Source organism: Eptesicus fuscus, chromosome 22, assembly GCF_027574615.1.
Source record: "Eptesicus fuscus isolate TK198812 chromosome 22, DD_ASM_mEF_20220401, whole genome shotgun sequence".
In the NCBI taxonomy this organism is placed as follows: domain Eukaryota; kingdom Metazoa; phylum Chordata; class Mammalia; order Chiroptera; family Vespertilionidae; genus Eptesicus; species Eptesicus fuscus.
In genome coordinates this window covers 44,060,458-44,085,836 of record NC_072494.1, presented here as the reverse complement: position 1 = coordinate 44,085,836, position 25,379 = coordinate 44,060,458, and the positions used below count along the sequence as shown (strand labels likewise).

Sequence of the window (25,379 nt, the reverse complement as noted above, 5' to 3'; positions counted from 1 at the left end):
TATAAACATATTCTCGACCAAAGGTTAATAAAGAATTCTTTTCTATAAATTAGACTTTGATTTTTGCCCAAACAATTTTCCTTTGGTATATTTTTGACACCATGTGTGTTTTTAATGGGTGTCTTGCTGTTTGCATTACAAATAAAAATTAATTTTCAAAGTAAAAAATTTCTAGATGTAATTTACTTTCAGGATATTTTTCCTTACAGAATATTACTCCACTATCCTCCCTTATTTTTATTTAATTATTAGGAGGCTTTGGAAGATTTTTATAATGCAGTCTTGATAACTTTAATTTTTTTTGCACAAAAATGTGACTGCTTTAGGTTCATTGCATGTTAAGTAATTTTACCATGAAATGAACTATCAATAGAAATTTTAGTTAATACTTTAGGAACAGCTTTTGTACAATTAAATTTTCTTGAATATTCACTTATTTGATTTAGTTAATTACATTAATTTGAAAACTTCATTATCTTACTGTCAAATTTAATACTTTAACAACAATCTTAGTTTACTCTGTAAATATTAATGGAAAGGATTATTTTGCATCCTTGAGAAAGCCCTGAGCATTCCTGGTGCTAGGCTAGATTTAGACATAGGGCAGCTGCCATTGGCCAACTCTCTGTTGCCTGGGTCCCAATCCAAGCTAGGCCAAGTCTCTTGTTATCTGGGTCTCTTCCAGATCTGAGCTGGGCCAAGTCTCTGTATGTTCCCTGGGTCCCGATCTGAGCTGGGCATGGGAAGCGCGAAGCAGCCATGGGGCAGGAGAACTCCCTCAGAAGGGGCGAGTGTTCAAGCCTCTGCAATGTTGGGGGGTGAGGTTCTGTGCCCCACCTCTGTTGACCCCCAAGTTCTCTCCTGATGGCCCCTCTGCGACTGTGCCTGTCTTAGGTTGTTCCTCCCTTGAGGAATCTTACCCGTCTTTGACTAACCAGCCATCCTCCGGGGCCAAGCAGGGTGATGTGAGGTTCAGTTTTGTCTCCTTGGTATCCTATGCCCCTATGGCCTCCATGCCCAGCACCTGCCTTGGGATCCCCTTGCCTGCTGGTGGGGCCCCGGCATTGATCACAGATCTTGGGGTACCCAGCTCACGCCATTGTGCAAGAGACAGATCCATGGTACCAGCCACTATGAGGCTTCAACCTCAGCATGAACTGAAAACTCAGGCAACAGCTTTGGGCAATTGGATTGTGAGAAGAGGGTCCTCTTGGCAAAAGGAGCAAGAAGGGCCAATATAGAATGCTCAAATGCTTTCCTAGGGGGCCTTCCACACAGTGGAAGGGATTAAATCCTTTCATATCCTTATAAATTGCTGCCAAACATTCAAAGAATTAATTTGTAAGTTTGGGATAATTGTACAATATGCTGTTGTAAAATATCAAAAATTATAATGAAATTGTAAAATATCATGTAAGAATATTCTTTGTTCTAGGCCATGGCAATTCAATCTCAAACTGGCTATCAATTTCTTTTTGTATAGAAAAGGTTTTAACCAGTTAAAGTCTCCTAATAATTTCTAAAAGTAATTTAATCTTTTCTTATCTCCACCTTCTGAGGCCTAATGCATTGGTTATCAATTACAATCTCTATGATATTTGAAGAAAACCTCTCTTTATTTCCTTCCAAAATAATTTTCAGGCTACAGAGTTTCACCTAAGAATCTCTTTCTTTTTAAAACAAGCAATCTGTATGGTTACAGCTTGAAAGGTGAGCTTCAAGCGACTAGCTAGCTATATTACAAGTACTCTTCAGTAAGGCTGACTACTAATTTACTTTGAGATTTAACATTTTAACAATAATCTTAGTTTACACTGGAAATACTAGAGAAAGAGAATTTAAAATTTTTAATTTCTTATTTTTATTAAATTTATAATTATATTTTTAAAGTATCCTCTTAGGCTTATTTGCATATACAGAGGGATCATGGGAAGGCTTCAGTAACTTTCTTAAAAGATTTATTTAAATTGCTTATAAAGACATAGGCTTATTTAAAGAAAGGGGTTGGCCTTTGTTATTTCAAGATGGCGGGCAGTAACCACATGGCCAGAGGGGTAGGCAAGATGGCGGCTGCCTCACGAGCCGCAAATGTTGCTCCTCCTCTAGCTTAATTAAGAATGCAGGCTACTACGAGTCAGGATTCAACTACTTATAAAAACATTGGCTTCTCATGTAACTTAATTTATATGCGACATTGATTATATTTTAAAAATCCAATTTATAAGGTAACTTAAGTAGGTATCTTTAATTTAAAAAGGCAAAGAAACTTATTCATTAAACTTATTTGATACTTTATTGGTCTGATCCAAAAGCATAAGCAGTGTCCCACCTCCAGCCCATACAAAAATGCAGGCTACTTGAGGCTTTTGTCTTTCTATGAAATTCTACTGCTTTTGAAAATTTTGGCTATATTTAAGAAACATATTGTTTTTACCCTTCTTACAGGTAAAAACTTCCATAACATTTAATATATGTCTATGTAAGTAAAATATATTAATTAATTTTTATTTGATAAAGCTTTCCATGCAACTTCAAGTATCAATCGGTTTAATTAAAAAAATATTTATTTTAAGAGAGAATAGACTTTTGAAATACACCTCAAGGGCCCAGTGAAATGTCTCAAAAGCCATTCTCAAAACCTTGAAATACACCTGGAAAGATCAAATATATAATATATATGATTTAAAGATTATATACTTAAATTATCTTAAAGAATGTCAATTAAATTTAAACTATATCACAGAATTTCCTTTTTAAAATCAGACCAAGAAGTAACATATTTTGAATTTCTAATTATTTAAGAGAAAACATTTTATTTTCTCAAAAATTAAGTTGCAATACTCTAGGCATTTAGTTACCACAATTCTATAATTTCTCACAATTCAATCTGAATCTTAAACTTTCAGAGCTTGCAAGTCAAATATTTGCAGTTCTTAGATTAATAACACCTTTATAGCTTTAAGAATAAATTTTAAAATCTAATAGTCAACTTTAAACCATGTTATTTCTGCCTAGGGAAACTGAGAAGCAAACTTATAAGTATTAAAAAATGACTACTGGTGGAAAGCTGATTTTAAATATGAGCCACCTTTTCAGGAAAAACCATTTGACCTTTTCTGGGAAGGTCAGCTAGCAAAAGGTGTAGCCATTGAAATGCAAATGAACATTCTTTAAAAATGGCCGCTGGCGGGAACCAGCCTACCTGCATGCTAGGGGAAGGGCGTGTCCATCCCTCCCTCCATAAAAAAGGGTGTAGCTTTAAAACCTTGTAATGAAGAAAAAAGAGACCTTAAACTTTCAGAGTTTTAAATCTTAGCAAAATTAAATACTTAGCATTTCTCAAATCAATAATATTTTTACATTGTTAAGGATACATTTCACATAAAATATAAGGCATATTCAATTAATAGGTTAACTTACAACATCTAGACTTCATACTAGGCATACTTAGATCAACATTTCAGTATTATCAATTTCAATACATTTAATTTAAATTTATCATTTGCTTTAGTAAACTTCCAAGTTCTTTTAAATTTCCAGCCGATAGGCTTGGCCCAGCCACTAAATTTCAAAAGGTCACAATTTTCCTGCTGGGGAAGTCAAGAAGCAAATTCTCAGCCATTCATATGTAAACTTGACTATTTACTTGCTGGTTACCTGCCTCGGGCGGGAAACTTCAAAAGAGCTATCTTAGATGGCCTTGGGGAACTAGTCTGTATTTCTTTCTCCGGTTCATCTCCGCCATTCTCAAGGCCAAAACAGTCTCGGGTTTTTATTCTGTACACAGCAAAGAGTTAAGTTCAGCTCAAAACTATGCGCACTCGTTTTTAAACTGGCCTTTTCCCTCTACATGTGCACAGAAATCCCGGATGCATTTATGAATTTGTAAAAGCTTTAAGCCATTAGCTGGAAAATAAATAAAGATGGCGAAGATGAGGCCTTTCAAAGTGGCTTTCTTGGGGAGTGGCGTCCATATTGGATCGCCACGTGTCTCCCTTCCCCCACCACCTTCTTAGGGGGAAGATTCAGTAATGGTCTGGCATCTGTTTTTATTTTATTTATTTTGCAATTTTTATTTTTATTTCTTTATTTATTATTAAGGAAAGAAAAAGATTGGCAGTTGCTGATCTTCCGGGGAGAGTTTATCATCTAAGGGGATCTTATTTAAACCTTTAAGTGAGGGATAGATACCGGGGACCTGAGTGCTAGGGGTAGGATGAGTTTCTTTGATTTCTTCCATAAGATCCTTTTGAGGTGGGTTTTCTGGCATTTTTACCGCGACCGACGGACAAGCCGAGGGCGGGTATGGGAATTTTCTCTGGGCCAAAAGTCTCCTAATAATCCTGAAGGGCGTCGCCCACTCTTTTCCATCGCTTTGAATCGATGGTGCCCACTAGTGGAAACCAGGGACATGCCTTTCTTTTTACCCTTACTCCTCGCGTCCTGAGGGGACTCCTTGAGCCCACCGAGGAATACCTTGTGAGAACTGAGAGGTGCCTATGTTGATGTGGGAGCTTCTCAATTCTTTGCCTCCTCCGCGTAAGCCTCTGGGACGTATAAAGCCCGTGCCAGGTCAGCCCTGAGTTTCCGTTGCCTAGGACAGTTGTCTCGTCAACAATCTCTGTTTGCCCAAAGGCCCCTGCTCGCGTATCATAGGTCGGGATGTATAAGCCCCATGCCAGGTTAGCGACCACTAAGACAGAGCGAGCTCAGGGTTTGCGAGAGACGTGGCGAGGAACCAACCAGAGACAAATTACTCCTCAGGGTGATTCAGAGTTCTCGCTCGGCCAGATCGCGGTACCTTTAAACCTTCCCGGATCGGCGAGACGAGTGCTTATTAGCGGACTGGAGGTTGAATCGAGAAGCTCAAAGTGTAGGAAATCCGTCAAAGGGCACAAAAACTCATTCTCACAAGGAATTCACTCTCTCTGAAATCTTGTCTGAAAAGATCATCTGTAAAACTCAACTACAATCAGATCATACTCACGGACGGGCAGCTCCGCGGCGATCAAGTGACAGAATCTTCACTCGCGGCGTTCCGCGGCGACTCAAGAGGGTGTCCGGCCGGACCGATGTGCAGATGTTCCCCGGAGAGCCACTCTCGTGCCCCACGTCTGGGCGCCAATATTTCCCCGACCTGCGGGGTCTTCTAACGGGGGTACCGAGGCAGCGCACCTAAGGGAATGAAAACAGACAAGGGACGCAGAGAAAGGAGGCAAGACAAACGGGTTTCTGATCAAGCCTCGAAATTTTATTTTTACAGCACTCCTTATATGTGATTTCTAGAAGGGGGGATGTCTTAGGGGAGATGGGGGCTGAAGGGATCATGTGGACTTAGATAATTAACTAAGGTTGTAAAGGGGGCTGACTAGATAAAGAATTTGGCAGTTAAAGGGTAACTAAGGAAAGAATGCTTTGTTCTCAGAGAGAGGAGGTGGGCCTGGTTTCTGTGAGTTTCTGTTTAGATAACTTGCTAAAGTAAGGTCAGAGTTAACCCTTTAATCAACTCTTGGCTCCGGACAACCACCTGTCTCTGATGCAGTCATATTGGGGTTAGTACTTCAATGGCTAGATTTTGGTGGTGCATAAGACACAGTTTGTATATCCATTTCCCTGTTGAAGGACATCTTGGTTGGTTTAAAATACTGACAGTTACATATAAAGCTGCTGTAAATATTCACGTGCAGGTTTTTGTGTGGAGGTAAGGTTTTAGATCATTTGAGTAAATACCAGAAGCATGATTGCTGGGTCAAATGGTAAGAGTACGCTTAGTTTTGTAAGAAATTTCCAAACTGTCTTGGAAGTGGCTGCACCATTTTGCATTCTCATCAGAAATGAACGAGAGTCCTGTTGTTTCACATCCTTGCCAGCACTGGGTGTTGTCAGTGCTTTGGGTGTTAGCCATTCTAGTAAGTGTGCCATGGTATCATTGCAGCTTGAATCTGCCTTTCTCTGATGAGAGGTGATATGGAGCATCTTGTCATGTGCTTATGAAGGCGTCCATGTGTCTTCCCTCTCCTCCTGCCCTCTCTCCCTGCCCCTTCCTTGCATTTGTGTAAATACCACTTCACACAGATCCCCTAATTATTAAATTTCACCGCATTTGCCCCATTTCTCTCTCGAGGGATGTGTTGACCCATTACCCCTAAACACTGCAGTGTATACTCCCTCTCCCCAAACAGGGATACTCCTGTATTCCTACCAAACACTCCTTCCCGCCAGGACATAAACATTGGTACAGGATTGCTGTCCAGTCCACAGCCACCATTCAGATTTGGCCATCTGTCGTAATAGTGGCTTTCTCCTTTCTTGACCAGGGTTCTCTCTGCAAACATGCATTGCTTTCAGTTGCCTGGATGGTTGCTTAGTCTTTTCCTGTCTCTCGGGGCCTTGACAGTCTTAAAGAGCACGGTCTTTTATTCTATCAGGTGACCCTCACCCTGGGTCTGTCCACTGTCTCCTGGTGATCAGAGTCAGGTGTGTGTCATGGTGGGCTGCTAGGACCCGGCACTGTGCTCCTCTCAGTGCATTGCATCTGGAGGCATACGCCGCGGACCTGTCCCGGCGGGCGGTGACCGTCACCCTGACTGTAAAGTCAGGCTGGTATCTGCCAGGTTTCTCCACTGTTTTTTTTATTTTTGATATATTTTATTGATTTTTTACAGAGAGGAAAGGAGAGGGATAGAGAGTTAGAAACATTGATCAGCTGCCTCTTGCACACCCTCCACTGGGGATGTGCCCGTAACCAAGGTACATGCCCTTGACCGGAATCGAACCTGGGACCTTTCAGTCCACAGGCCGACGCTCTATCCACTGAGCCAAACCGGTTTCGGCGGTTTCTCCACTGTTAAGTCACTGTTTGGGGGAGACAAATTGCCATGATGCCAATTTCCTGTTCCTTAGTAAGCCTGCCCCCTGGTCTCCATTGCTAACTGCAGCCTCCACCAGCTCCCCCTGTAATACCGAGTGGGCCATCTCTGCCATTGTCTCCATTTGTAATGGACGTTGTACTGTGAGACGAGCCTCCGTTGTGACTCACTGACTCCTGTTTGATTCAGTGGGTTGTGATTACGCTCATTTTACTTTGATGCCAGATTTTCCCAGATTTGACCAGTGGGAGTCCGTTCATATCAGCTCTTTCTTCTTTTGACATGCTCTCAATGCTCTCATCATTCTCTGAGAATTTCCTTATCTTTTGTCACAACAACATTTTCCAGCCTCATCTTGCACCTGCCGCCCGGGCAGGGCTGAAGGGACTGGGTGCCTCCATCTTGTGACTGTGGGCACTGCCATCTTTGAGGGTGTAGCAGTCAATTAGCATATTCCCTCCTTATTGGCTGTGGGCACCGCCATCTTTGTGAGGGCATGACAGTCAATTAGCATACTCCCTCTTTATTAGATAGGCTAGTAATTGATGATAGTATCCTATATAATAAAGAGCTAACATGCAAATGGTCATCACACCCTCATGCTATCACACCGTAGTGGCTCCGACACTCAACACCGGGGAGAGATGAATGGGGACCAGCCAGGCACAAATGAGCTTGCGAGAGAGGAATGGGGATCAGCCAGGCTGCGGCTCAGGAGAGGGACAAGCCGCCCGCCCCGTGGTCCTGGGGGCCAGCGGCTGCGCCTGCGCCTACAGCCCAGGAGAGGGACAAGCTGCACTCCTGGTGGTTCCGGGTGCCAGTGGCTGTGCCTGCACCTGCGGCCTGGCCCGGGAGAGGCACAAGCCGCCCGCCCCATAGTCCCGGGCGCCAGTGGCTGGGGCTGCGGCCCAGGAGAGGGACAAACCGCTTGCCCTGTGGTCCTGGGCGCCAGCGCCTGCAGCTGCAGCCCTGGAGAGGGAAAAACTGCCCGCCCATGGTCCCCTGCGGCTGTGGCCGGCCTGTGGCCGGCCAGAGGGAGGGAAGGCCATGGGAGGGGTGCCTGTGACTGGCTGAAGGAGGGAATCCTGGGTCCTGGGTGGGGGGTGAGGCAGAGGTGGTTAGGGGCCATCAGGCCAGCAGGGGAGCAGTTAGGGGTGAGCAGGCTGGTAGGGGAGCAGTTAGGGACAATCAGGCAGGCAGGCAGAGGTGTTAGGGGCAATCAGGCAGGCAGAGGTGGTTAGGGGTGATCAGGAAGGTAAGCAGAGGAGCTGGGGGCGATCAGGCAGGCAGGCAGGCAGGCAGGCAAGCAGTTAGGAGCCAGAGGTCCCGGATTGCGAGAGGCAGTCAGACATCTCCCGAGGGGTTCCAGATTGGAGAGGGTGCAGTCCAGGCTGAGGGACCCCTCTCCCCCGTGCACAAATTTCGTGCACCAGGCCTCTAGTTACCAATAATAGTAATGCCAGCTCCATGAGCCTATGCCTAAGAGATCTGGCATAGGGATACTGTGGTTATCCATGGGTCAGAACATGGAATTGACAGTTCATCTCTGTTCTTTTCTTCTAAGGTTCTGCTTTGTTTGCTGAACTTGGTTATTTCACAGACTCCGAAGACCTGCACTTGGGGGCAGCAAATGAAGCTCCGGTAAGTACCCACGAGAGGAGAAGCAGTGAAGGGTGTGATATTTCAGTTCTACCCTAGTTATTGCAAGAAGGTTTCAGGATAACAGGTTTAGACTAGCTAAGTTTAAGTAACTTTAAGTATGATAGTTAGTAGCCATTTTCTAGTCAGTATATTTAGGGTTGTAGAAAGTGCATTGGTCTTGGTGTGAGAAGACTTGTATTCTAAGTCCACATTTGGCTCAGGGGTGGGTGACCTTAGGAAAGTCCCTTTGCTGCCTGCTTCTTGGTTTCTATAGGAAACTTGCTGCACCAGGGGGATGGTGATGGAGCCACAGACCAGTCAACAGAACTTGCTTTTTGAAGGTTATGTATCTGTAGTGGAGAATGCTCGGACACCTGGCTGTCTCCTTACTTTTTGCCTTTGAGTGGGTGGGAGTCTGTGTAAAAGCTATTGTAGAACTTTGAGTCCTCAAAAACACCTTAGGTTTTCTTTTCTGGATTTGAACATTTGTGTTAGCACACAGCACACTGGCCAAGAGAACTTTTATTTGTCTTATTCTTTAACGGATGCGGTGCTGTTTCAGTTGGGAAGTAATTCGTGTGAACAGAGTGATTTTATGTACACATCAATTGGATTGGATATTTATCACTTATTTTTTAAGCCCTTATTAACCTGAGTATAAAAATATGTATGCTTTCTCAGTGGGTTTCTCAGATATTTCTCAAAGAACTAGAGGCCTGGTGCATGAATTTGTGCACTGGTGGGGTCCAGTCGGCCCGCCCCGCTGGAGGCCGATTAGGGGAGGGACTGCCCGGGGCGAGGGGCCGTGGTCGTTCCAGTCATTCTGCCATTTAGTCGCTGTGCTTTTAAACTGATAAGAACAGATACTACACTTGATCTTAGACAAAAGGCTGAGAAGCGATAATCGCTGTGCTTTTAATATACAGGATTAGTCAGCTCAGATGTCCATAACAAAATATCATAAATTTGTGTGACTTAAACAACAGAAATGTATTTTTCTCACAGTTCTGGAGGCTGGAATTTGGGTCAGGATACCAGCATAGCATCGTCCCATACACCAGAAAGTGGTGGATCGATTGCCAGTCAGGGCACACGCCCAGGTTGCAGATTCAATACCAGTCCAGTGATTGCAGGAAACAATGGAACGATGTTTCTCTCTCCCTTCTTTTCTCTGAGATCAATTAAAATAAATGATAAATAAATAATGTTCTATAAGTATGGTTTTAACAGGACAGACATTAGTGATCTATGAAGTGAAAAACTCGTTATAACACATATATATACAGCATGACCCCATTTAAAAAATATTTATTGATTTTAGAGGAAGGGAGAAGGAGAGATAGATAGACACATCAATGATGAGAAAGAATCGTTGATCAGCTGCCTCCTGCATCCCCCTAGTGAGAATTGAGCCCAAAACCTGACCGGGAATCATATTGTGACCTCCTGGTTCATAGATGGATGCTCAAACACTGAGCCCCACCAGCCAGGCCCCATTTTTATCAATACCAGGCACATGAGGTACATTGCCAAGATCTCAGTCCTAGACGAATGTCTGAAACTGCCCAGACTCCTTTGCAGCGAGGTTTCTGGATATGAATTCGTTTCTGCCGATTGGATGCGCTTGCACAATATTTTGACGGCAGACGTGGGGCAGGGGCATCTTCCCGCGGTTTGGGCTGTTTGCTGCTGGTGTCATGTTTGCAGAGATGTGGAGGTTTCCTGCAGCGGAATCCAGGCTGTGCACAGGCAGTTGTGGCAGAGGCAGTGCCCAGGGACCTGTTTTGTGGGAGCTGGAGGGCACTTGCAGGGGCAGCAGTTTCCTGATCCCCGGGTCACAGCTGTGCCAGAGTGTCCCAGAATTCAGTTGTGGCTGAGGGGGCAGCTCCTCCTGCTGGGCAGGGGTCTTTCCTGGGGGCCCAGCCTAATACCCACTCCTCCAGCTTTCCGATGATTTCCCAAGCACCGATTCCCTGTGCTAAATTCTTTCCTGCCTAACAGCAAAGATCTAAAAGCATTTTGGCTCCTGTGCTTTGAACGAAAGCAATGCTGCACAGGGTCAGGGCTGAGAAGGGGTGAGGTGTTGTGGAAGGCTCCCTTCTTTGAGTCTCAGCTTCCTCTTCTGTGGCACCAAGACCAAAGATGATCAGTTCATAGTTACTGAGACCGTGGCAGCCGTGTTTCCCGAAGACGGCCACAGCATTTCCCATCCCTCCCGTGGCCTTGCCACTTCCCGCCACGTCCTCTCTCTCGAAGCGGGGCTGACCTCCAACATGTGGTAGGCAGTACACTGGTTGCCCGCAGAATTCCAAGGCCAAGGCCAAAAAGGCACAGGGGTGCAGTCCCGCTCATCTCGCCAGGGTTTCCAGCTCCGGCCCCGCCCAGGCCACTCGGGGCTCTGTCTGGCACAGGGCCTTGCCCTCCTGGCTGGCTTCCCCTCCCATTTGCGTCCCAGCGACTCGCTGCACACCATGGCCCACCTGTGTCCCAGCGCCTCACTGCACACCATGGTCCACTGCGTCCCAGCGCCTCACTGCACAGCATGGCCCACCTGCATCCCAGCGCCTCACTGCACAGCATGGCCCACCTGCATCCCAGCGCCTCACTGCACAGCATGGCCCACCTGCATCCCAGCGCCTCACTGCACACCATGGCCCACCTGCGTCCCAGCGCCTCGCTGCACACCATGGCCCACCTGCGTCCCAGCACCTTGTTGCACACCATGGCCCACCTGCATCCCAGCGCCTCACTGCACACCATGGTCCACTGCGTCCCAGCGCCTCACTGCACAGCATGGCCCACCTGCATCCCAGTGCCTCACTGCACACCATGGCCCACCTGCGTCCCAGCGCCTCGCTGCACACCATGGCCCACCTGCGGCCCAGCGCCTCATGGCCCACCTGCTGCTGGGTCCAGTGGGCGGGGTAAGAGCCCACATTGGGCCTCGTACCTCCTGGCTGCTGTGTGTCGCTGTGCCTTGCACCCCGCAGCCCCTATTCTTGCCACTGCTCCAACCAGGGCCAGACGCCCGGGTGCTGTGTGTGGCCTGCGGGGACTGCTGTGGCCACCAGGAAAGCCTCCTCACCCCTTCCCCGACTCCGGCGCCTTCATCCCGGGTCCACTTCTGCCAAAGGAGAGCTTTGCCCACGCAGCTGCCCGAGACTGAGACCGAGCAACTCCAAGGTCCCAGACCCCAAATTTCTGCCATCCAAGGTGGTTGGCCGGCTGGCCCCGCCCTGATCAGGGTGTTGGGGCGATCTGGCCCGGATCAGGCTGGTTGGCTGCTGCAGTGTGTGTCATAGCCCCTGGTCGTTCTGGTCGTCCTGGTTGTTCCGCTGTAACGGTCGCTGGATTTTTATATTTATAGATGGTTTAGTGGTTGTTTTACTATGAAGAAGAGAGTAAAAACACTTGATATATTTTGTAATCAGTGCATGGGATTTAATGTTTATATTAGTTTTGTGAGACACTTAGAATGTGGTCTGTTGATTAAATTAACTTAATGTTGGCCGGTTGCCTGTGCAACTGATATTCTTTTACAACCTCTGCCGCCTAAAACCATTAAGAAACAGTGTCCTAAATTGGAAAGATCCAGAGAAATATGGTCCTGACTATAATTCACACTCTTACCTCACACAAGTCTTCAGTTCCTTCGCTTTTCGAATATTACACGGAGGATTGGAGTGATGGCTTCTGAGGGCCCTTTCTAGCTGTAAATTGTGTCTCGATGCTCAGCACTGAGCCACGCTGGTCGGGCTGTGCCGTCTTCTTGCCACACGGTAGTGGGGTTTCACAGGAGAAGTCATCAGGGAGCCAGAGGACATACGTGCCAGTAGTAACCCTTTACGTAAAACGTGCTGGAGGGTTCCAACCAGACACTGTCCTGATGCTGTCTGGACTGAGAGAGTCTCAGGCAGGGCCTGCGTGTCGGCGAGCACTGCCTTGGCAGCCTCGTGCCCGGGCGGCAGGCTCGGACGTGCGGAGCTTGGGTGCTAAACGTACAGGGCTGCCTAATTTGTCATGTGTGGATGCAAATAAGAGAAAACAGCACAGGAGGTTGATTTAAAAAGTGGTTCTTTCATGACCTAAGTCATGTTTTCTTCTTCGCATGTGAACTTGTACAGTATTTACTCAGTGATAGAGCAGTTTCCCTTCTCCCTCTGTTACATTCTCAGTAAAAATAAACCATATGGGAGACATTTTGAAATGTTATTCTAGAAGTTATTACCAAACTAGAGAGCTGGTGCATGAGATTCATACACTGGGGGTGGGGGGAAAGGAGGGAGGGAGGAGGGGTCCCTCAGCCCGGCCTGTGCCTTCTCGCAGTCCGGGACCCCTCAGGGATGTCTGCCTGCCAGCTTAGGGGGATTGGGTTTAAGCTGGCAGGCAGAGACATCAGACATCCCTCTTGCAGTCCGGGGCTCTCACTGTCCAGGACCCCGCAATCCTTACTGCCTGCCTGCAGCGGAGGTGGGAAAGGCTCCTGCCAAGCCGCTGTGCTCGCCAGATGTGAGCCCGGCTCCTGACTGAGCTGCACTACCCCTGTGGGATCGCACTGACGACCAGGGGGCAGCTCCTGTGTTGAGTGTCTGCCCTCTGGTGGTCAATGCACATCATAGCGACCTATCGTTCTGCTGTTAGGTTGATTTGCATATTAGCCTCTTATTATATAGGACTAGAGGCCCCGTGCATGAAATTCATGCACAGGTGTGTGTGTGTGTGTGTGTGTGTGTGTGTGTCCCTCAGCCCAGCCTGCACCCTCTCCAATTTGATCCTACTGGGATCAGGCCTAAACGGGCAGTCGGATATCCCTCTCACAATCCAGGACTGCTGGCTCTCAACTGCTCACCTGCCTGCCTTCCTGATTGCCCCTAACCGCTTTTGCCTGCCAGCCTGATCACCCCCTAACCACTCCCCTGCCAGCCTGATTGATGCCTAACTGCTCCCCTACCAGCCTGTTTGTCCCTAACTGCCCTCCCCTGCAGGCCTAGTCACCCCTAACTGCTCTTCCCTGCAGGCCTGATCCCCCCTAACTGCTCTCCCCTGCAGGCCTGGGTCCCCCCCTAACTGTCCTTCCCTGCAGGCCCGGTTGCCTCCAACTTCCCTCCTCTGCTGGCCTGGTCCCTCCCAACTGCTGGCCTGATCGCCCACAACTGCCCTCCTTGCAGGCCTGGTTCCTCCCAACTGCCCTCCCCTGCTGGCCATCTTGTGGTGGCCATCTTTTGTCCACATGGGGGCAGCCATCTTGTGTGTTGAGTGATGGTCAATTTGCATATTAATCTTTTATTAGATAGGATAGAGGCCTGGCGCATGGGTGGGGGCCAGCTGGTTTGCCCTGAAGGGTGTCCCGGATCAGGGTGGGGGTTCCCTTGGGGTGTGGGGCGGCCTGGGCGAGGGGCCTGTGGTGGTTTGCAGGCCGGCCATGCCCCCCTGGCGACCCAAGCGGAGGCCCTGGTATCTGGGGTTTATTTATCTTCTATAATTGAAACTTTGTAGCCTTGAGTGGAGGCCTGGGGCCCGCCAGGGTATGTGGAAAGCTTGGCTTCCTCCATTGCCTGGGAAACCCAAGCCTCCTGCTCACTCTGTGGCCGCAGCCATCTTGGTTGGGTTAATTTGCATATTCGCTCCTGATTGGCTGGTGGGTGTGGCTTGTGGGTGTAGCAGAGTGATGGCTAATTTACATTTTACTCTTTTATTAGTTAGGATGATTGATGCCCTAGTTTTTTGGCTCAGTGGATAGAGCATTGGCCTGTGGACTGAAGGGTCCTGGGTTTGATTCCTGGTCAGGGCACATGCCCAGGTTGTGGCGGAGGCAGGCAATCAGTGATTCTCTCTTATCATTGGTGCTTCTCTCCCTTCCTCTCTGAAGTCAATCAATCAATCAATCAATCAATAAACAAATGATTGTTAATAATTACTAGATTAATCTTTACTTTTTGGTTGAGGCTTACTTTCTCTCTAATTGCTGTTTTATTGTCTGTCACACTGAGTTACTATTGCCTGCCTTTTGACTTGGTCGCACTGTTTGTGTATTAAGTTCACTCTGTTCTTGCCTCTTTGCCCCAGACACTGTAAATAGCAGTGGTACTACCTTGGCCTCCAGCTCACAGGAGGGCTCTGAAGTCATGGGGGCAGCGCCATTCCTATGTATGGACTGGGTGGGGATCCAGATGGCCCGAGTGTGCTCATCTGAAAGGAAACTTTATAATCTGAATGAAAAGAGACTGAGAGTCCCTTTTAGAGGTTTGTGACCCTGATTGAAAAACTAGGTTCTGCCTTCTAGGGTTAAAAAATTTTAGAAATTTGAAAAGTACAGGGCAGTCCAAAAAAGAAGAAAGTGGCATATCCTCCTGTGGGCCCTTCCTTCTTGCATCACCACTTTATTTTGGTAAATTTGAAGGCTCAAGCAGAGCCCTATGATTCCTGCCGGTCTTTTGCATGTCTGTGTTCTTTCACTGTGTATAGAGACGGTGTTGTAGTAGGCATTGGCTTTGAGTCTTTTTCCTGAATGGCACCGGGAAAACTTACTTTATTTTGCTGTATCTCTCTTATGACAGAGACATATTTTGTGACTCTTGTAATGGTCTGTCCCCACTAAAAAGAATGGGGCCTGGGGGTCTTCCCCGGCTGTTACTGCTGTGCTTTGGTAACTGCATTGGTTTCTCTGGCCTCTCCACGGTAAGGGTTCAAGGTGAACTGATCGACAGAAAATTATTTTTACTAAGTTTGGTGATAGCAATTTACTTATGGCAAATTGCAGCAATAGTTTGATTTCTAGATGTATACATTTTATTCTTCTAATATCTTTGCTAATATCTTTTGAAACTTACAGGAAAACAGTTTTGATAACCTTGATTTTGATTTGGATTTGATGGCGTGGGAGACAGGCATTTGGGACATCAACAACCAGTTCTGTACAGGTAATGATGTATTTCATTGGTAAAAACTTTAAATGGATTCACTTTATTTTGTGGTTTGGTAATAGTCAAAATGAGGTGGGGTTATTGGGCTACCTTGGTGGGTTAAAAAATTCCAGGGACTGTATGTCCTACTCCTGGTATGGCTGTGCACACATAAAATTCTTGCCATAACGTAGATCAGAATTTCATAGTTATGTTTCAGTCACACACAAGTAAAGAATTCCTTTCAGAAATACTGATTTTGACTTATAATAAAAGACTAATATGCAAATTGTCCCCTCGGGAGTTTGTCCGACCAGGAGTTTGACCGCTTGCTGTGATGTGCACTGACCACTAGGGGGAAGCGTGGAATGAAGGAAGGCCCCGGCTGGCAGCCAGGGGAAGAAAGGCCCCAATCGGCCCTGATTGCCAGCCAGGCCTAGGGACCCTACCCGTGTACAAATTTTGTGCACCGGGCCTCTCTTACAGAGATTAACCTGAGAACCAGACAGACTTAGGGAATCAAAGGAAAAATCTTGGGGTTACCAGCACTTAGGAACTTGGTGTAGGGCCCATGTGTGTGGCTATGTCCCCTGAGGAGGGGCACTCCCTGGCTGGGGAGGGGAGCTCAGGGGTGCAGGCAGGAGCTGGGGCCTGCGGCACGCTGTCACTTCAGTGAAGCTGATCAAGGATGAAAAGCCCTTTTCCCTTCTGCCAGTCGGAATCCTTGAAAAGAACCCTCTGTCCCTACTGACAGCCCTAACGGAAACCAGCTGGGCCTGCAGGAGTGATTTGCATCTCAGACCACAGGAGGTGGACTCGGAGCTGGGGACAGAGGGTAGATAATCAGGTCCCCATGTAGACTGGAGTCCCCCCTCCCCACACTTCCCTGGCCCTTCATGTTGTGTATTTGTGTATCTTGCTCAATGCCTGTCTTCCCTCAGAGCACGTGGGCTGCACAAGGCCAGTGTTCTGGTCACAGTTATGTAATAAATGACCCTAAAATGTAGTGGCTTAAAACCAAGGCTTTCAAACCTGGGGGTCAGGAGTTGGACAGGTGCACCAGCAAGGGCTTGTCTCTGCTCCCTGCTATGCAGGCCTCAGCGGGAAGATCTGAAGGCTGAGGCAGCTTGACATCTCAGGGCTAGAAGTCTCTTAAGGTTTCTTCAATCACTCATCGGAGACCTCGTCTGGAGTGACTTGGAGACGAGGGCTGCCCACTAGAGTGCCTGCACGTGGCCTTTCTCAGTGCTTGCCTTCCTCACACATGCTGTCTCATGTCGTCTGACTTCACACGCACAGGAGTTCACGGAGCACTGTTGCTGAAGGAGCCCTGAGCCCCTCGGTTCAGACGGAGGGGAGCTCACTCCCTCCTGGGTGGGAGGTGGCAGGGTCTGAGTACAGGCAGACTGCTTTCTCATCTCGGGTTTTCACTCGGTAATGAACTTTGGTGACCTTCGCTTCCCGGGTTGAACTTTAAGAGCAGGTTTTTCCTTCCTTCTGCTGACTTGACGGAGTTTACACTCGGTGTGTTTCAGTTAAAGATCTTGAGGCAGAACCTCGGCTGCTTTCTCCGGCCTCCTCCAGCGGCGCGGTGCCGTCTCCGCAGTCAGTGGACTCCTGCTCCTCAACTCAGCATGTCCCCGTGAGTAGCAGTCTCCTGGCTGTCGTGCTGCCTGGACAGTGGTGGAGGGGTGTGTGTGGGGGGTTCACATTGAATGAGTGAGCTCATTATCTCTTCTGAGCCCGAGGAAACTGAGTCTCGAGGAAGGGCATTGGGATCCCGGAAGCTGAGTTTCCCTGGTTTTGCCCTCTTCCCTGTGTCCATTGGCTCATTGTCCTTTCCTGGGATTCAGAGTTCTTCATTTATTGCCGACTAATCTTCCCCTGCCGCCTGCCACCTGCCCCTGAGGACATTAAAGGCTGTGAGATGGTTGCTTTTGTAACTCCTCAGCCATGAACCTGGAAGGAATGGTCTTCTTAGTTCAGCAATGCCTAGCCTTCCTTTGAGATGACCAAGGTTTTTTTCTTTAATCCTGGTGAGGATATGTTTTTGTTGATTTTAGAGAGAGAGCAAGGGGTGGGGGTGGAGAGAGGGGAAAGGGGGAGGGGAGGGGAGAGAGAGAGAGAGAGAAAAACATCGATCAATTGCCTCCTGTACACTCCCGACTGGTGATCGAACTCGAAACCTGGATATGTTCCCTGACTGGGAATCAAACCCTTGACCTTTCGGTGTAGGGGACAACACTCCAGCCAACTGAGCCACCTGGCCAGGGCATCAGATGACTGAGATTTTTACAGAAGTCTGATAGCTCCTTAAAAGTGATTGTGCTCTCCATCCAGATCAAAGCTCTGAGGCCAGGAAAAGGAAGTTCCAAAGGATTTAGGTACTTTTTGGAATGAGGAAAAGGAAAATATAACAAGAAAAGTTCAAATGAATATTTCTTTTTTTTTATTTTAAATATATTTTATTGATTTTTTACAGAGAGGAAGAGAGAGGGATAGAGAGTCAGAAACATCGATGAGAGAGAAACATCGATCAGCTGCCTCCTGCACACTCCCCACTGGGGATGTGCCCACAACCAAGGTACATGCCCTTGACCGGAATCGAACCTGGGACCTTTCAGTCCGCAGGCCGACGCTCTATCCACTGAGCCAAACCGGTTTCAGCTCAAATGAATATTTTTGCACATTATATCTGGCAGGCTCTGTATCTCGTCATTTATGGAACTCCGATGGTTCCGTGGACTCCATGTCTCTAGGATTCATCCTCTTGGCTCTGCCAGGCCCTCAGCATCTCGCCGGCATCAGGCCAAAGGAGTGCAGCTGCTCTCCCTGCCCTGCTCCCCAGACCTGCATTAGCAGAGAAATCTTCACAGACGTCTTCAGAGCCGCGCATCGGGCTGTGTCAGTCCTTTGCTAAAACCTTCGGTGGCTTCCACCCCTTCCGAGGGTGAAACGCACATTCGCCCGGTGCTGGGCCCTCGGGCCTGGCCCGACTTCCCTTCAGTCTTGTTTCTCACAGTCTCCCCTGGGAGCGTTCCGAACGAGAGCTGTGCTTTGTTGTTGTTCAGTGTCGGTGGACAATGCGCTTTATTTGTGGTGTCTCAGTACTTCATGTGGAAAGGTCTGATACATCTCACCTTTGCTAGGAGTTGTCTGGAAACAATTCTCTGCTTCTTTGTGGGTCTTGCCTCTCTTTCTAAGTGATTTTCTGCTCAAGGATTGTGTTCTTCTGGGTGATTTGTGTTTGCTTTTGCTACAGGAGGAGCTGGATTTATCTTCCGCCTCCCAGATGTCTCCCCTTTCCCTCTATGGAGAAGGTGCCAATGGTCCCTGCTCAGCGGAGCCACCGAAAGACGACCAGCCCCTCACGGGTCCCAGGAGCAAACCCGGTATTCCTCCCTCTCTCTCGGGGCTGCGGTGCTCTCGCCTGAGCTCAGGCCCTACTCTCAGAGGAACCGCGGGAGTGAGCGTGTGCTTGTGGGTCTGGCTTGTGGCTTCTCCTGAGGACGAGGTGGAGAGGACAGGGAAGGAGCCCTCTTCTTGGTTGTCTCTGTCTCTAGAGGCAGAAGAGACTTTACAGTGGTCTCAGCCCCTTGCCTTCCACTTAGGGCTGGATGTGAGGGCCGTGGAGTGACCTCGTGGCCTGCGGGTCATGGTCGGGGTTTTACATGCTTCTCGCAGTTGTGCACCCCCTCCATCCAGAGCTGAGCTGTCCAAAGAGGACGCATTTCTCCAGGGGATGAGCAGGTCCGGACGTCACGGACAGCATGGCGGCTGCACTTCACCACCCTGTTGTGCGCGCTGGGCAGGTGCTAGGAGACAGACTTGAACAGTTCTTATTACAAGAAAAACAGCTTGTCCCTGTGTGTGGGCAGATGTTAACTAGACTTCCTGTAATGATCCCTTGGTGCTACAGATGTTATATTGGACCATTATGTCGTACACTTGAAACAAATATAACGTTAAATGTCAGTATTCCTCAATATAAGGAAGGTAGTCCTCAGATGAACAGAAGTTTACTTCAGTTCACTAGGGTATGGAGTAGCTACACTTAAACTTCAGTTACTCAGAGGTCATAACCTCAAGATAATCGACTTTAGAGGTCAGAGTGTAGAGAAAGGTGTATAATAGCACCTGTTTTCTGAGATTGGCCTAATTGTCTTCAGATTGACTTGTGGTTTGGTTTTTCTCCAGAAAATGGACTGACTCCAAAGAAAAAACTTCAGATGAATTCAAAACCTTCAATTCAGCCCAAGCCCTTATTGCTTCCAGCAGCACCCAAGACTCAAACAAACGCCTGCGTTCCTGCGAAAGCCATCATTATTCAGGCGCTGCCCACGCTGGTGCCAGTGGCCAAGCATCAGCCGGTTATCAGGATCCACCCCGCACCCACGGAAGGTACAGATGCAGCTCGGCTGCGTGGGACTAGCTGGCAGCCATCAAGGCTCGGGCCACATGATGTTTTAATCCGGGCTGTAACCTTCCAGCACATGCCGTGTGTTGGGGACTGACCTTGGTTCTAGGATGTTGCACATGACTAATATGTGGTTCCTGTCCCAGCACGGGAGGTGGCTGTCTTGATCAGTATATCCCGTATGTCTTTTTCTCACAGTTTTAATTATGAAAGGCTTGTGGTTTATATAACCACTCGTAATGAAGAACAAAATTTGCAAAACTTTCTTGGTGACATTTTGTCCTTAGACTTTTGTGTCTGTGAACTTTCTGTTTTTAATGAGAGGTCAGTATTTAAACAACAGGGTGCATTTCAGGGCTAGTGTGTGTGTTTTGGCAACAGAATCAGGCTCTTACTCTCTGAGGCGTGAGCTTGGCCTAGAGCAGCTTTGGGGTCCTGACCTCTGTCTTCGGCGAGTTAAGGCTGTGTGTGTTTCTACATTTCGCCCACCAGATGGCCACACACACTGGATTCTCTGAGAACCGAGTTGAAGTCATTAAAAGACTTTTGAGGCTTTGGTTCTGTTGAGCTTTAGGAATCATCGGCCCTCCCTGTCGCTCTGGCCGGTGACTCATCGTCACCCTCATGCCGATATGTGTCCGCACAAGTCCAGGACACCTATGCAGTGTCTTTCCTGGGTTTAGCTGTCGACTCCCAGGAGGACGAGGTGTTGATGGGGTACAGGTTGTCAGTAAACACAATGTTGCATTTGCTTTTATGGCTGCACTTCCAGCTATCGCTTGCTGGCTCATTTCTTTGGAATCTGGCTGTAATGAGAGCAAGGTCAGAAGTTTGATTCTCTGTTCTGTTCCTCGGTCGTAGACAGTGTGACATCGATATAAGCAGAGCTAGGGGAGAGACTGGGTGGCACAAGCAGTGCAGGGCCCACGCGGCTGCCTTTCCCGTGGCAAGTGGCATTCCTGCGGAATAGGCATTCTTGTGGTCTCTGAATGGCGGGAAGCGTTCGTGAACTCCTTGGCATAAAGTGCAAGGTTTAGTGTGTGTCCATATGTGGACCTTTATAGGGGTACGGTAGTCTCCAAAACCTTCATCAGGGTCTCCAAAGGCCTGTCTTCCCAAAGGCTAAGAATTTAAACTTGTGCTGAAACCGGTTTGGCTCAGTGGATAGAGCGTCGGTCTGCGGACTGAAAGGTCCCAGGTTCGATTCCGGTCAAGGGCATATACATTGGTTGCGGGCACATCCCCGGTAGGGGGTGTGCAAGAGGCAGCTGGTCGATGTTTCTTTCTCATCGATGTTTCTAGCTCTCTGTCCCTCTCCTTTCCTCTCTGTAAAAAGTCAATAAAATGTATTTTAAAAAAAAGAATTTAAACTTGGGAAGAACCTCATTGTAGTTCCCATAAGCAGTTAGAACACGTATAAAAAATAAAAGTCTAACGTTAACATGGTTAGTGTATAAAGCAAGGGCTATTCTAAGGGTTTGGTCTTAGTAGACCATTGGCTGATTAAAGTTAGGAGGTCTTACCCGTAGCAAGAAGACACTGTGTTCTTTCCGAGCCGTGTTTGCGTGTCCGGAACTGGAACCCTGCACCCTCAGGACTCGAGTGCTCTCCCAGGATCTGCAGGGGGTACTTGTTTCGGGGAGCATGAGCTGATCGTCCCTTGTCTGCGCTCACAGTGGATCCAGAGAGGTGTCCTTGTCACACACAGATTGAGGTGTGCGCCTCTCATTTATTCGAGAATGGGGAGGGGGAAGAGGGGAATACAGGAGAAGCATTTTAGGGCAATGATGTGAGCTTCCATGGTTAAAGTCTTACCATTGGAAACAGGAAGGAATTCTTAGAGGATCAAGTTGGGATTCTCTAGTCTGGCATGTAAGGCCCCTCCTGGTTTGGCCCCGTTTAATGTTCTCATTTTGTATTATAGCAGCATCTTTTTCTACAAACCCTCTTTCTACCCAACCAGTCTGGCCACTGTCCCTAAATTGTCTTTGTTTTTCCTAGTTTCTTGGCTCATACCATTCTCTCTGCCTTGAACAGCTTTTGCCACTTGCACACCTGTGCGTCCATTAAGGTTGTGTGAGCTGTGCGGGTGAGAGGTGCCGGAGACCTGGAGTGTCCTTGGACATGGCGAGGAGGGTAGAATCCCAGAGCTTGGTAACTGGCCGGTGTGGGAGGGAACCGGAGCAGAGGACGTATCCTGTCCTGGGCTTCTCGGTAGAAGATTGTGCAAATCGTTGGGATGGGGCCAGAGGTGGATACTTGCTCAGGTCCCTCTGCTGGTGACAGGCAGAATCAGCCTGGAGCCTTGGTGGCTGGCTCAGAGTCTGAGCCTTCATCACGACACGATCGCCTCTAGGAGGATGCTAAGCTCAGGAGGTGGGAGTTAGCAAGTTTATGGAAACATTAAGTAACAGCAACTGTGAGACCTAGTGGAGAATAATGCATGCAGGGCCCCGTGGACGCTCTTCTAGAGGCGGATGTTCATAAAAGTAATGGCTGGGTGAGGTGTCCAGTCTGTGCCGGCACTGCTCTGAGTGCTTCCGGGTGTTCGCCTATTGGCGCCTCCATCCCCCTGAGGGAGGGGAGCTGCGCTCCGCTCCCTGTGCAGCTGAGGGCGTCAGGGCGGAGTGCTGGCCCAGAGTCCCACGGCGATGCTAGGTGAGCGACTTTCCCACACCATTTGAAACCTTTGAGACAGTTGGAAAGGGAGAACTGCCACCACACGAGTCACTCTTCGCAGCATCCCATCGCGGGGACTTGCCTGGAAGACCTGAGGGGAGGCTGAGCAGCCTGGGCACGTCCGCCCGAGGACCAGTGGTGACTGGCCGCAGCTGCCAGCTGGCGAGGGCCCCGAGCGGCAGTGTGGATCTGTGAGCATGTCTGTCACTAGTGAGTTCCCAGGGGAGTGTTTAGTGTTTTCTCGAATACACTCTATAGAAATTTAGTTGTTTCTCCCCATTCTCTCTTGATCCTTGACTTAGACCAGTGATGGGCAACCTTTTGAGCTTGGTGTGTCAAACTTTGCCAAAAAACTGAGCATAACTCGGGTAGTGTGTTACTTTGAGGAAAAAACATTATTTCGCAAATGTTTCATCCTCAGGAGCAGCAAATGTTTCATCCTCGGCATGCGGCCGCCTCAGCGGGCGTGTCATCAGAAATGGCTATGCGTGTCAGTGCTGACACGCGTGTCATAGGTTCGCCATCACTGACTTAGATGCTGGCTGCTTTGAGGGTAGCGGGCACTGTGGGTACAGGGCCTGGTGTGCACCGTGGGGAAAAGGGGGCAGTGAGGCTGGCAGGACTCAGAGCCATGTGGCCCCAGACCTGGAGGGGCTGCTGGCCTGGCCCCTGGCTCAGCGGTCAGCAAGGAGACAGCCGCAGCTCCCGTGATGTCCCCGTGGGGGCTGCTCTTCTGCATTCGTTAGGGAAATGGGACAAAGCGCTACGCCCGTGAGGGAGCGGGCGGGAGGGCCCGTCTGAAATGACTCTTCTCCATGTTGACCGCGTCCTGCGTTCTGTGCAGTAACAGCGTTGCTTGGGGGCCTTTTCAGTGTAGTTTGTAAACGGAGAAGATGTAGAATGCTGCTCCTGACGTGCCCTGTGGGAGGGCTGGTGAGAGCCCGTGGTCTCCCCTGTAGACCGGGCCCGGGGGCGGCAGAGGGAGGGAAGTCAAGGCGGCCACTGCGCGCCGGTCTGCACGGCGAGGCAGGCGGTGCTTTGTCTTCGAGTCTCCGTGCTGCCGGCTTCAGGGTAAGGCTGCCCCTCTGGTTAGTGAGCTGAGAGCCATGTAAACTCCTTACTAAGTTCTTCATAGGCTTTTCTCATCACACATTTGCCAATCCAAAGGAATGGGAAGGACAGTCACGACGGGGGGGGGGCGGGGGGGGGGCGTGCTGTGGGGGACGTGGTGTCTGATGTGAGACGAGGGCAGCAGGGTTCCGGGCGGGGCCCGTGCGGCTGCGATGTGATGAGCATGACTCTTCATCATGCCAGAGTGACTAAGCTCTGAGGACGTGTCATTAAAGGCCTAACACTTGGTCATATGCTGTTTTATTTATTAATTATTCTTACTTGTGTATTTGGCCTAATTGTATTTATGTCAGCTTATGAGTCATTTCCTCATTTTATGTTTTTATTTCATAAAAGAAGTTATTCCAGGGGAAAATAAGATAAAAATGTTTAGTGATCGTTTATGCTGAAGTAAATGTACATATTACAAATGTTAGAAATTACTCTTAGATGTGTTTTACTAATTTGTCTGGGACAAGGTGCTATTAATCCGGCAACTTTAGCATGCTTTCTGAGGCCGTCTGAAACTACTTTGTATAGAAGTGATTTTTTTTCTTTAAGCAAAGACAGATGTTCCTAACCCAGGTGTTCTGAAGCATGGCGCTGATCTTTAGTTTTCCTCCTTGGAAATGTGGCGCTGACCTCTACACGGCTCCTGCTCCACTGTGTGGCAGGGCAGCGCTTCCCCTTGAAGGAAACTAGAAACGCACCTGACATTCTGGTTGCCGGTTACTGCAGCGCCTGTATTTTGCGAGGGAGGCTCCAGCAGCTGTGGCTGTTAGGCGAGGCCTGAGCGCCTGGTAAATGGGCCAGCTCGGAAAGAAGCGCCAGCAGCCAAGTTCTCTTTCGGCTGTTGATCCTGATTCTGCTCCGATTAGCATAGTTTTAACCATTTGTAGTCATGAGCATCTATAGACACAAGCGGCGGGCCTTTTTGAACTCAATTCAAAATATCGTGGCAGTTAACTGGTTAAAGTAACGCTAACTGAAGATAAAGAAAAGATTTGTAGGGTGTTGTTTGGGAAAGGAAGTTATCTACAGACTATTTCACTTTTTAATTTTTATTATTTAAAAAAACTTATCTTTATTGTTGAAAGTATTACAGAAGTCCCCCTTTTACCCCATTGACCCCTCCACTCCAATCCCTATCTACTGTTTCCTGTGCTTGTTGGCTAAGAATTCATCTCAAATGGTTTTAACATTTTTGATATTTGTAGCCCTGTGTTTTCAAGCATTGAATTAATGAATCTCTGTTTATTATATATACTAGAGGCCTGTTGCACGGTATTCGTGCAATAGGCCCCTGGCTTCACTCCCAGCCGCTGGGAGCCGGCAAGTCCCCTCTCCCTGGCCGCTCGGGAGCAGGCACCTCCTCGCTCCTGGGCCTCCTGGAGCCGGCAAGTCCTCGCTTCTGTCTGGGGCACCACTCCAGTAGCTCCCTCCGAAGCCCTCCCTCCCCTCATAGCAGGCTTCACACTGCTTTGTGCATGCATATGCAAATTAACCTCCAGCTTTGTTGGGTTAATTTGCATACTCTGATTGGTTGTGGGCGTAGCAGAGTGATGGTTAATTTGCATGTTTCTCTTTTATTAGGTAAGATAGTTTTTGGTGGTTGTATTTCTAAAACCCATTAATTTGAAATATGGTTCTGTGTTGTCAGTATAAAAGGTTTTTTTTAATTTATAATATGAAAAATCCTTTTAGCACTAATAAATTTCAGGGGTTAGTACTTAGGGAAATCTGTGTATAACTTAGCAAACT

General features: G+C 48.2%; 1 protein-coding gene and 1 pseudogene across 4 annotated transcripts in view; one reads left to right on the top strand and one right to left on the bottom strand.

Moving 5' to 3' along the window:
• ATF6 (activating transcription factor 6) overlaps positions 1-25,379 on the top strand; it is a 157,689-nt gene that overhangs the window by 8,256 nt on the left and 124,054 nt on the right. For all 4 annotated transcript variants that reach the window (XM_054712282.1, XM_054712281.1, XM_008153159.3 and 1 more), the window contains exons 3-7: positions 8,434-8,510; positions 15,343-15,430; positions 16,948-17,054; positions 18,675-18,804; positions 19,610-19,813. In XM_054712282.1, coding sequence (XP_054568257.1) covers positions 8,434-8,510; positions 15,343-15,430; positions 16,948-17,054; positions 18,675-18,804; positions 19,610-19,813 — 606 coding nt within the window. The remainder of the gene's footprint in view (positions 1-8,433; positions 8,511-15,342; positions 15,431-16,947; positions 17,055-18,674; positions 18,805-19,609; positions 19,814-25,379) is intronic.
• LOC114226930 (U2 spliceosomal RNA) lies at positions 9,292-9,412 on the bottom strand (annotated as a pseudogene).